At 44.5% G+C, this 12,159-nt stretch overlaps 1 protein-coding gene across 1 annotated transcript in view; it reads left to right on the forward strand.

The window, feature by feature from the left end:
* Positions 1-12,159, forward strand: part of LOC144489404 (uncharacterized) — a 42,115-nt gene that overhangs the window by 11,412 nt on the left and 18,544 nt on the right. The window contains exons 3-5 of the mRNA XM_078207240.1: positions 2,887-3,286; positions 6,855-6,930; positions 9,307-9,984. Coding sequence (XP_078063366.1) covers positions 2,887-3,286; positions 6,855-6,930; positions 9,307-9,984 — 1,154 coding nt within the window. The remainder of the gene's footprint in view (positions 1-2,886; positions 3,287-6,854; positions 6,931-9,306; positions 9,985-12,159) is intronic.

Raw genomic sequence — 12,159 nt, forward strand, 5'->3', positions numbered from 1 at the left:
CCCTCAGCCTTCTACGCTCCAGAGAAAAAAGTCCCAGTCCATCAAGCCTCTCATTAGAACTCAACCCATCAAGTCCCGGTAGCATCCTAGTAAATCTCTTCTGCAGTCTTTCTAGTTTAATAATATCCTTTCTATAATAGAGTGACCAGAACTGTACACAGCATTCCAAGTGTGGCCTTACCAATGTCTTGTACAACTTCAACAGACGTCCCAACTCCTGCATTCAATGTTCTGACCAATGAAACCAGGCATGTTGAATGCCTTTTTCACCACTCTGTCCACCTGTGACTCCACTTTCAAGGAGCTATGAACATGTACCCCGAGATCTCTATGTTCCATAACTCTCCCCAATGCCCTACCATTAACTCAGTAAATCCTGCCCTGGTTCAATCTACCAAAATGCATCACCTCGCATTTGTCTAAATTAAACTGCATCTGCCATTCGTCAGCCCACTGGCCCAATTGATAAGATCCTGTTGCAATCGGAGATAACCTTCTTCACTGTCCACTATGCCACCAATCTTGGTGTCATCCGCAAACTTACTAACCAAGCCTCCTTATTTCTAATCCAAATCATTAATGTAAATGACAAGTAACAGTGGACCCAGCACCAATCCCTAAGGCACATCGCTGGTCACAGTTCTCCAGTTTGAACAACAACTTTCTACAACTACCCTCTGGCTTCTGTCATCAAGATGTGGAGATGCCGGCGTTGGACTGGGGTAAACACAGTAAGAGGTCTCACAACACCAGGTTAAAGTCCAACAGGTTTATTTGGTAGCACAAGCCACTAAAACTTTCGGAGCGCTGCCCCTTCATCAGGTGAGTGGGAGTTCTGTTCACAAACAGGACATAAAACGACACAAACTCAATTTACAAAATAAAGATTGAAATGCGAGTCTTTACAGGTAATCAAGTCTTAAAGGTACAGATAATGTGAGTGGAGAGAGGGTTAAGCACAGGTTAAAGAGATGTGTATTGTCTCCAGCCAGGACAAGAGATGTGTATTGTCTCCAGCCAGGACAGTTAGTGAGATGCTGCAAGCCCAGTCAAGTTGTGGGGATTACAGATAGTGTGCCATGAACCCAAGATCCCGGTTGAGGCCGTCCTGCTGTCTACCTGATACACTGCAGGAAAGGATGTCCCAAGGCATGATACATTGGGGAGACCAGGAAGACGCTACGACAATGGATGAATGAACACCGCTCGACAATCACCAGGCGGGGACATCCTGGACCAGGCAGCAGGAGGAGAGAATGTTGCGAATTTCTATCCTGGGCTGACAGAGTTGGATTTTGGAAATTCCTTTTACAGGGGGCGAGATGAGGAAGATTTAACAGAGAAAACTCATACCAAGAGAAAAGAATTGTCTCGTTTGAATTTTTATCTGGGACTGATGGTGATTGCTTTTGTAAACTCACGGGCTACCGGAAGCAGAGGTCAGTTTTAAGGAGTGTTTTAATGAAGGAATGTAAGAGAGTGAGGGTTAGGGAGGAAATTCCAGAATTTGTGGTCTTGGCAGCTTCAGACGAGGCCACACAACATGGAGTAAATAAAATCAGGAATACTCAGGAAGTCAGAATTAGAGGAGTGTAGATATCTCAGAGGTAACAAAGGAATGGGTCAGTGTTTCAGCAGCAGATGAGCTGAGTCTGGGGTGGAGTCAGGAAATGTTACTGAGGTGGAATTCAGTCTTGAAGATGATGCAAAAATGTGTTTGGGAGCTTGTCTTGGGGTCAGATATCACACAATGGTTTGAACAATCTGCTTCAGACTCAAACAGTTATCAGGGAGAGGGATGGAGTCAGTGGCTCAAGAGTGGAGTTTGTAGCTGGGGCTGAAGACAGTAGCATCAGTCTTCCCAATATTGAAGTAGAGGAAATTTCTGCTCATCCATTACTTACTGTCAGAACTGTGTGCGCCTTGGAGGAGAACCCGGAGGTGATAGTGTTCACATACACTTGGTAACTGCTCCTTCTCGGACATGATGGTTGAGGGTTTGCGAGATTCTGTTAAAATCCTGGTTGATTTGTACAAATAGAAAATCACTCTCTTTCTCTTCTTCTGCTTCCAATCCTCTCTCCCTCTTCTCCCCTCATAGAGGTCATAATCTTGTCTCGGCTCAGATGGGGGTCAGCTTCCCTTCCCTGAAGGTTATTAATGAACCAGTTGGGTTATTAACAATCCAGCAGTTTCCATGCTCACTTTTTCCTCGTGCCAGCCCCAAAAATTGCCATATTTATTCAGCTCAATTTCACAACCTGCCTTTGTGTTTTGTGGATTCTCTCACTTTTTTTTCTGTTTTAAATTCACTTGACAGTGACAGGGTCTTAGAAGGGGTGGTTTTGCAACAGGGAAACCGGAAACCAAACATCATATCGGGATCTGACAAAGTTGCCCAAATTATTGGAACTGAATATCATCAAATTTTGAACATGGAAAGAAACAAATCACTGTTCATACTGGTGGGAAATCGTACATGTGTTCTGTGTGTGGACAATCTTCTGGCCTGTCGAGACACAAGCGTATTCACACTGGTGAGAAACTGTGGAAATGTGGGGACTGTGAGGAGGCATTTGGTTACCCGTCTGAGCTGGAAACTCAGTGACGCATTCACCTGCTTTATATGTGGGAAGGGATTCACTCGGTCATCAAACTTGCTGACGCACCAGCAAGTTCACACTGGAGAGAAGCTGTTCACCTGCTCCGTGTGTGATTCATCCAGCTGGCTGAAACACCAGCGAGTTCATACTGGGGAGAGACCATTCACCTGTTCTGAATGTGGGAGATAAAGCTCGGCCTTTCAGATAAAGCTCGGCACAACATCGTGGGCCGAAGGGCCTGTTCTGTGCTGTACTGTTCTATGTTCTATGTTCTATGTTCTAGGATTCACCCATTTATCCACCTTGCTGAGACACCAGCGAGTTCACATTGACGAGAGACCTTATAAATACCCGGAATGTGGGAAGTGCTATAAAGGTTCCTGGGAACTTACGTCCCCTCAAAGTGTTCACACTGAAGAGAGACTGTTCAGGTGCTCTCACTATGGGACTGGGTTCAGGCAATCATCTCAACTCTCTGTACACCAGTGTATTGACACTGGGGAGAGGCCATTCACCTGCTCTGAGTGTGGGAAGGGCTTTATGCAGTCATTCACCCATCTGAGACACCAGCGGGTTCACACTAAAGACAGACTTTTCAAATGTCCGGACTGTGGGAAGTGCTATAAAGGTTCTGAGGAACTGATGTCCCACCAACATCTTCACAATGATGAGAGACCATTCAGGTGCTCTCACTGCGGGACTGGGTTCAGACGATCATCACCCCTCACTGTCCACCAGCGCACTCACATGGGGAGAAACCATTCACCTGCTCCAAGTGTGGGAAGGGATTCATTCAGAAATCTCACTTGCTGAAACACCAACGAGTTCACAAGTAACTACATTGATTGGATTTTCCTGTTAATCTCATCCACGACAACCATCTTCAGTGGAGTCTGTTTCTGTTCATGTGAATAAACTCCAGGCCTGTTACAGTTGTTAATATTGTTGATCAAAGGAAAATAAATCAGTTTTGTCTGAAGCACACAGTGCGGTAAATCTTTTAAATTTCTCATTCATGTTAATTTCTTTGGAAGGGCTCTCCCTCTCCCCTGTCTCCTTCCATCCTCACCTCCAGTAACAAGTTTGAGGAGCTCATGGAGCTTCTTTGTCACTAAGATTGAAACAGTTTGATCAACTGCCTCTGCTGCTTTCCTTCCTTCCACTAGCCCACTGAGCCAGACTGTCTATAAAATTCCTCATCCAAGTCCTAACCCCATGTTTCTCCAGTTTCTATCCTATATCTCATTTATGCCCTCGCAGAGCACATACTGTCTTCTGTTGTATTGACCCTATTCCCACTAAACCACCTTTCCGTTTTAGCTGATACTGTTTGCAGCTCTCAATCTCTTTTAATCTCTTTTAATTCTGTCCCTCCTCCCTTCAAATTCACCACCATCACCCATCCTAAAAAATCAATCTGTGACCACACGTTCTCGCCAACAACCGCTCCATCTCATATCACTTTTCTCTCCAAAGTCCCTGAACTCAGAGTCCCTCTAGGATCTATCCAAGGCCCCTCCTATCTCTCATCTACATCCTGCCACTATGTGGCATCATTCAAAAGCACCGTGTTTGTTTTCACATGAACACTGGCAATGCCCAGTTCTATCATAGAGTCCCTGCAGTGCAGAAGGAGGTCATTTGGCCCATCGAGTCTGCACCAACTCTGAGAGAGCATTTTATCAAAATTCATTGATTGTGACAAGGCAAGTTGACAAAGCTGTTTTTTTAAAAAAGCTAATGGGGTCCTCAGTTTATGAATGGAGATATGGAGTGCAAAGCAGGGAGTTATCCTGAATCTTTATAAATTACTGATTACCCAGCAGTGAGGAAAATTGCTCAGGCACACCCTGTATACAAAAAGCAGGACGAATGCTACCCGGCCAATTATTGGTGCATTCAACCTCCCTTGATCATCAGTAAAGTGATGAAAGGGGATATCTGCTGTCAAGTGGCACTTGCTTCAGAAGAAACTACTCACTGATGGTCAGTTTGGGTTCTGCAAGGGTCACTGAGTTCCTGACCTCATTACAGCCTTGGTTCAAACATGGAGAAAAGAGCTGAACTGCGTCATAGAGGTGAAAGTACCTTATTGTATCAGCTGACGTTACTACTGGAAATGTCAGATTCCAGGATGGAAGATGGCTTGATAGATCCTCACTATTATTTTGTTTAGATAGCTGGATGAACAGTCAGAGACTTTTGATAAACTTTTATTAAACAAGAAAACATTAACTAGAATTAACTCTCCTTCACCCCAGCAATACCTTGACAGATATAAACAGATTTCTACCATTACACAAGTTACAAACTTTATCTTACACTCAAATATTCTCAGTAAGTTCACAGTCCATGCAAACCAATAGGTGAAATGTGGCCAGACACCCCACACTCTGAAACCAAGTGACAGATGTCACCGAATACAACTTCTCCGGATTTCTCATCATTTCCCCAGATGGTTGTCAAACTGTGAGCCGACTGATCTCACTGAAATTCTGTCTTCCACATGAGCATTTCCAATATCACACTCTCGAAGATCACACTTTGGAATCTTCTCCAATACAATTCTTTCTGTTGGATGCCTTCACCAAGGATCCACCGCCAGGATTTCAACTTCTTTCTGTATTCGTCTGGCCTCGGTCTCCATGTGCATTCAAGCTTCCAAACAATCTCTCAGGTACCCAACCACACTAACAGAACACACTTGCTTCACAGGCTAGATTAAGGTGTCAGCAACTTTTTGATCACCTCGGATCCCAAAAGGCCAATATACAGGAACAGCAAGTAATTAGGAAAGCTAATAGAATGTTATTGTTCATAGTGAGGGGAAATGATTACAAAAGTAAGGAGGTTATGCTCCAGTTGTACACACAATTGGTGAGACCACATCTGGAGTGTTGTGCACAGTATTGGTCTCCCTACTTAAGGAAAGATGTAAATATATTGGAAGCAGTTTTGAGAAGGTTTTCTAGACTAATACCAGGAATAGACAGGTTGTCTGATGAGGAAATGTTGGACAGGGTCAGCTTGTATCCACTAGAGTTTAGAAGAGTAAGAGGTGATTAGATCAAAACCTGAGGGTCTTGACAGGGTGGATGTGGAGGGAATGTTTTCTTTTAATGGAGAATCTAGAACTGGCAGGGGTGGAGCATATGTTTACAAATAAGAGTTTGCTCATCTATGACCAAGATTACTAATGTTTTCTCAAAGAGGGCTGTGAGTCTCTGGAACTCTTCCTCAAAAGACAGTGGAAGCATTGTCTTTGAATAAGTTAAAAGCACAGTCAAATAGATTCTTGATTAATGAGGGACTGAAAAGTTATTAGGAGTAGCCAGGACTGTGGGGTTGAGGCTAAAATCAGATCAGCCATGATCTCATTGAATTATGGAGCAGGTTGGAGGGACTGAGTAGCCTACTCCCAGTTCATTTGTTCATATGTTCTTATGTCTCTTTCCCTGGAAATCTCTCTCTCTTGGGAATGTGCATTACACAACTTTTCCATTCGCACTGATGATTGAAATCTTTTTGAACAGGGCATCAGTGTTCCTCTGACATTTGATCGCTGATGATAGTTGTGTCCAAATGAACCAAGATATTTCTGACTGAAAATCCTTCCATTCTAATCCCTTGTAAATAAAAACATCTATCAAAGCAATGAATGCAAGCACAGGATAGAAATTTGAAACTGATATTCTGGTTGTCACATAACATTCTCCTACCTTTCTGGAAAGCATTCTTTCTGGCTGTACCACAACCTGATATTGCTCCTGCTCTGTCCAAGACCACAAGAAACTACAAAGGGTCATGAATGACCCAATCCATTATGCAAATCAGTCTCCTATCTCTGTCTACATTTCCCACTGTCTTAGAAAAGCAGCCAGCATAATCAAGGACCCCATGCACCCTGGACATTCTTTCTTCCACCTTCTTCCATCGGGAAAGTGATATAAAGATCTGAGGACATGTACAACCAAATCAAGAACAGCTTCTTCACTGCGGCCACCAAACTTTTGAGTGGAACTACCTCACATTAATTTGATTTTTCTCTATATCCTAGCTATGACTGTAATACTACATTCTGCACTCTCCTCTTTCCTTCTCTTTGTCAGTAAAACGTACAAGAAACAATACTTCTCACTGTCTACTAATACATGTGACAATAATAAATCAAATTTCAAACTTTAAACACCTGCCTCCTCCCTATCAATTGTAAGCCTAATTCTTTTGACCATCCTCCTTATTTTTCCCCAGTTCTCCCCCAAGGACGCTGCTGACTCTGGGGTTCAGTTTCACATTGAGCGATTCCACTCCCCAATATGTCACCCAGGTGTCTAAATTTTTACACCTGAATTTTGCTAAGGCGGCGTCGCTATCAATTCCAGTGACTACCCAGATGTACATTATATCCGGATGGGGTCACTTCGCTTCCTCCCCATCCCATCCATCGCAGTCCCAGGTGTTTGGAGACTGGGCTCCGGCTGAGTAATGGCGGCCGCAGCTCCCACAATCCCCCGCGCTGGAGAAATCGCTCTATTCGCCGGGTGGGACTGCGCATGATTAACCCAGAGAAGTGCTGCGCATGTGCGTTTCCCATTGGCCAACAACTGAGAGCGACCCGGGGTCAAAGTGTCTCCCACTCACTTCCGCTGCACCACTGTCTTCATGAGGGGTATTGACCAATGGGAGGAATTGGAGGACCGGAAGGACACTGGTCCTCCAGCCAATCAGAGTGCGGGCTTTGTGACAATGCAGATTGCATTTGAGACGGACTGAAACCTCCTCCTGTCGTCAACATCTGTCAGTAAAACACTTTGTTTTCTTCTCTCCTTTTTTTTCTCATTCTGGGGTTAAATTGGGGACTTGCAGCAACTGAAGGGAAAGGAAGTGAATTCAGGGAGCTGCAGACTCTGGAAAGGTTGGCCCAGGTATCTCTCTCCCTCTTAAAGACATTGACATCCTTTGCTTCCTCAACTTGTCACATTTATTTGTCTGGTTAAGAGGATGGTCTCTTTCCTAATGTTCACAATTTAAAGGGATGATTTCCCGAGGAAATAGCTGAAATTTAAGGGGCAGTAAATTAATATAGGACAGAGATGTGTGCAGTCTTGTAATATGGTACAAATTAGATATATTATGCATGGTCCAGTAATAAAGTTCATTTTTTATTATTTTTAGTTTTGTTAATACTGTAACTAAGTAGTTTATTTTCAGTAATCGGGTTATTGTATCACACAAAGAGTCGATTCAGCAACTCAAGTCCATGCTAACTCTCTGTAGAGCAATCCAGTCAGTCCCATTCCCCCTTAAGTTCATAAGATATAGGAGCATAATTAGGCTATTTGGCCCATCGAGTCCACTCCGCCATTCAATCATGGCTGATATGCTCCTCATCCCGTCTGTATCCCTGTTCCCCTGCCAGTCTATTTTGACTGCCCATCTAATTTCATTTTGAAATATTGAATGTATCAAAATGCACCACCCTCATAGCCAAAAAATTGATATTCAAGAACGTTCACTGTTGAAATGTTCTATCTCATAGCCTTGCTGTACTTCTAATTATTAAACTGGTCCCCTATGTTACATACATTTTACTTCGCTAAGTATATTTAGGTATTTAGACTAGCAGCCTGCATGAAGATATCTCAGTGCTGGAGAAGAAGGACTGAGCATGGATTTGTTGATCAGCATGAATCAACACCTTCAGGAGAATTGGAAGGGTGTATTATACATACAGCAGAGTGAGGATACAGGGATAGGGTGTGGGATGGAGATGTACAGATCCAGAGGAACGAGAAAGGAAGAAATGTTCCACAGAAACTAGAATTGTCTATTCTGAATTTCTGTTTGATACTGACAGTGATGACTTTTGTAAACTCATTTTACAGGAAGTTATAAGGGGAAGATTTGCTGCCAGCAATCTCAAAACATGTTAAGGCTCAATAGAGTCACTCAAATTATCAGAACCTGAATATCGTCAGACTTTGAATCGAGAAGAAGAAATATTTATCTGTTTTTTCTGTCACATCAGTGTGACTGGAAAGGCACCAAGGAACACAGACCTGAGTGAGAGTGTCCAGTACACTGACTCTCAAAAGACCAGTGACACAGACTGCAAAAATATCACATCATTTACAGCGGGGACAGACAGTACACATGCTCTCTGTGTGGATGAGGATTTAACTGATTGTTAAACCTGGAAAGACACAAGGACATCCACACCATGGAGAAACCGGGGAAAGATGAGGATTGTGGTAAGGAATTCCGTATCCCGTCTGCACTGCAAACTCATCAACATATTCGCACTGGGGAGAGACTGTTCCCCTGCTCCAAGTGTGGGGAAGGAGACTGCTCCCCATCTGCCCTGAAGATTCATCAATGCAGCCACACTGGGGAGAGGCCCTTCATCTGCTCCGAGTGTGGGAAGGGTTTTCTCCAGGCAGCCGACCTGTGGAATCACCAAGCAGTTCACAGTAGGGAGAGGCCATACACCTGCTCTGAGTGTGGGAAGGGATTCACTCAGTTATCCCACCTGCTGACACACCAGCAAATTCACACTGGGGAGAAACCGTTCAACTGCTCTGAGTGTGGGAAGCAATTCAATCATTCATCTGAACTTTTGAATCACCAACAAATCCACACCGGAGAGCGACCATTCACCTGCTCCGACTGTGGAAAGGGTTTCACTCAGTCATCTCACCTGCAGATACACCAGCGAGCCCACACTAAGGAGAGGCTTTTCAACTGCTCTGAGTGTGGGAAGTGTTTTATTCAATTATCACACCTAGTGACTCACCAGGGAGTCCACAGGAGGGAGAGGCCGTTCCCCTGCTCCGAGTGTGGGAAGCATTTTATTCAGTTATCACACCTAGTGACACACAAAGGAACACACACAAGGGAGAGGCCATTCAGCTGCCCCGAATGTGGGAAACGTTTTATCCAATCGTCACACCTAATGTCACACCAGGGGGTTCACAGCAGGGAGAGGCCATTCGTCTGCTCCGAGTGTGGGAGGCGTTTTATTCAATCATCCCACCTAGTGTCACATCAGGAGGTTCACACCAGGGAGAGGCCATTCACCTGTTCCGAGTGTGGCAGGGGATTCATTCAGTTATCCGACCTGCAGAATCACCAGCAAGTTCACACCGGGGAGAGGCCGTTCACCTGCTCTGAGTGTGGGAAGGGATTCACTCGTTCAGCTCACCTGCAGGCACACCGACGTGTTCACACCAGGGAGAGACCATTCACCTGCTCTGAGTGTGGGAAAGGATTCGCTCTTTCGTCTTATCTGCAGAGTCACCAGCAAGTTCACACTGGAGAGAGGCCGTTTATCTGCTCTGAGTGTGGAAAGGGATTCATTCAGTCATCCCACCTGCAGACACACCAGCGAGTTCACAAGGATTCACAAAGGGATTCACTCAGTCATCCCACCTGCTGAGAGACCAGTAAGTTCACAAGTGATGACAGGGGTTGGGTTCTGCTGTTATTGCTGCTGTTAATCACATCCAGGACTGAACTATGTTCATTCTGACAATTGGTGAAGTGGGAGTGTTGGAGGGTTTCTTTCTGCTGGACTGGCCGGTCTCACAACTTTGTTTTCAGTGGGCTGATGCTCTTTGAGTTTGGGAGAGCACATTTCCACTGAAATGATTCGCAAACAAAAAAGCTGATGAATGTGCCAACTCGACACAGCCACCCAAGGCCGGAATCGAACCCGGTCCCTGGGGCTGTGAGCCAACTGGTCTAACCACTGTGCCACCCAGATCATGGACCCCTAGCAAAACTGGAATCAATGGATATCAAGGGGCAAACTCTCCGCTGGCTGGACTTATACTGGCAATTAGGAAGATGGTTGTGGTTGTGGAGGGTCAGTCATCTCAGCTCCAGGACATCAATGCAGGGATCTCTCACGGTAGTGTCCGAGGCCCAACCATCTTCAGCTGCTTCATCAATGACCTTCCCTCCATCATAATATCAGAAGTGGGGATATCCGCCAATGAATACACAATGTTCAGCACCACTTGTGACTCCTCAGATACTGAAGCAGTCCATGTCCAAATACAACAATATCCAGGCTTGGGCTGACAAGTGGCAAGTAACATTCATGCCACATAAGTCCGAGGCAATGACCACCTTCAATAGAAGAGAGTTTAACCATCACCCCTTGACATTCAAGGGTATTACCATCACTGAATCCCCCTTCCATTATCAACATCCTGGGGGGTTACATTGACCAGAAACTCATAGATACTGTGGCTACCAGAGCAGGTCAGAGACTGGCAGCCCTGAGGAGAGTAACTCACTTTCTGACTCCCCCAGCCAAAGCCCGTCCACCATCTACATGACACAAGTCAGGAATGTGATGGAATACTCTCCACTTGCCTGAATGAGTGCAGCTCCCAACAACACTCAAGAAGCTCAAAAACATCCAGGACAAAGCAGCCCCACTTGATCAACACACTAACCACAAACATTCACTCCCTCTACCACCGACGGACAGGAGCAACAGTGTGTACCATCTACAAAATGCACTGCAGGAACTCACCAAGACTCCTTAGGCAGCATCTTACAGACCCAGGAACATTACCATCTAGAAGGACAAGAGCAGCAGATCCATGAGAGTGTCACCACCTGGAAGTTCCTAAGTCACTCATGTCAGGAAAACAGAGGTAGTTTTAAGTGAATTATGTTTCTATTGTTAAATATTAGAAATAAAGTATAGATTTAAGTAAGTTTGATTTAGTGTTTCTGTGTAGGAAGAGTAGAACTTTGGTTGGATTCATGTTGAACAAAGGTATTTGCATGCGTGGGGGATAGGTTTCAATTGAAATTGTATTCCTGTTGTGCTGAGAGAGTTTATGGCGTGAAAAATAAACATGAAGTTGGAGAAATAATGCATCGTTGTATAGCAACCAGCAGCACCTTTAGGGTGAGAAGGTTTTTTGAGTGTAGTTTTAGTTGAATTTATAGCAGTTGGGGTAAGGAAACGAGAGGGTGAGCAGCTCTCAGCTCTACTAGAAGCAGGAAAGCCATACAATGGAGTAATGTGTCCGAAAGCAAGCTCCAGAGGAACTAAAGGACAGTTCGTTTGAGAAACCCGGGAATGGAAGGGAAGTGTCAGGAATATTTAAGTAAAAAAGTCTTTGGAACAGGATACTATTCATGGAAGTTAAACTCAGACCTGGGAAGAAAAGAACTGATGACGTTGGTGACAGAGAAGCCACATATCTGAAATAGTGGGAAGGTTTGATGTCCTTAAATCCAGTTTTTGAAGCAATTGTATTCTGTTAGGGACTGGTGATCTGAGTTTATGTAGAATTTTGGAAGCATGTTGCAATTCAAGGCAAAGAAATTCTGAGAGTTGAAAACCTGGAGGCAGCTTCTTGCTAAAAGAGTGGAGAGAAAGCTTTGTTTGAAAGGATAATTGGAAGACCTGGAAGTGAGAAAATTAGTTTGGAAGGAGATATTAACACGTGTCTTTTTGAGAGCGGAGTTTGGAAACACTCGTGACAATCATCTGGGGGGAAATTTGAGGAGAAATCCATAGAGGATCGATTGA

This window comes from Mustelus asterias, unplaced genomic scaffold, assembly GCF_964213995.1.
Source record: "Mustelus asterias unplaced genomic scaffold, sMusAst1.hap1.1 HAP1_SCAFFOLD_2151, whole genome shotgun sequence".
NCBI lineage: Eukaryota > Metazoa > Chordata > Chondrichthyes > Carcharhiniformes > Triakidae > Mustelus > Mustelus asterias.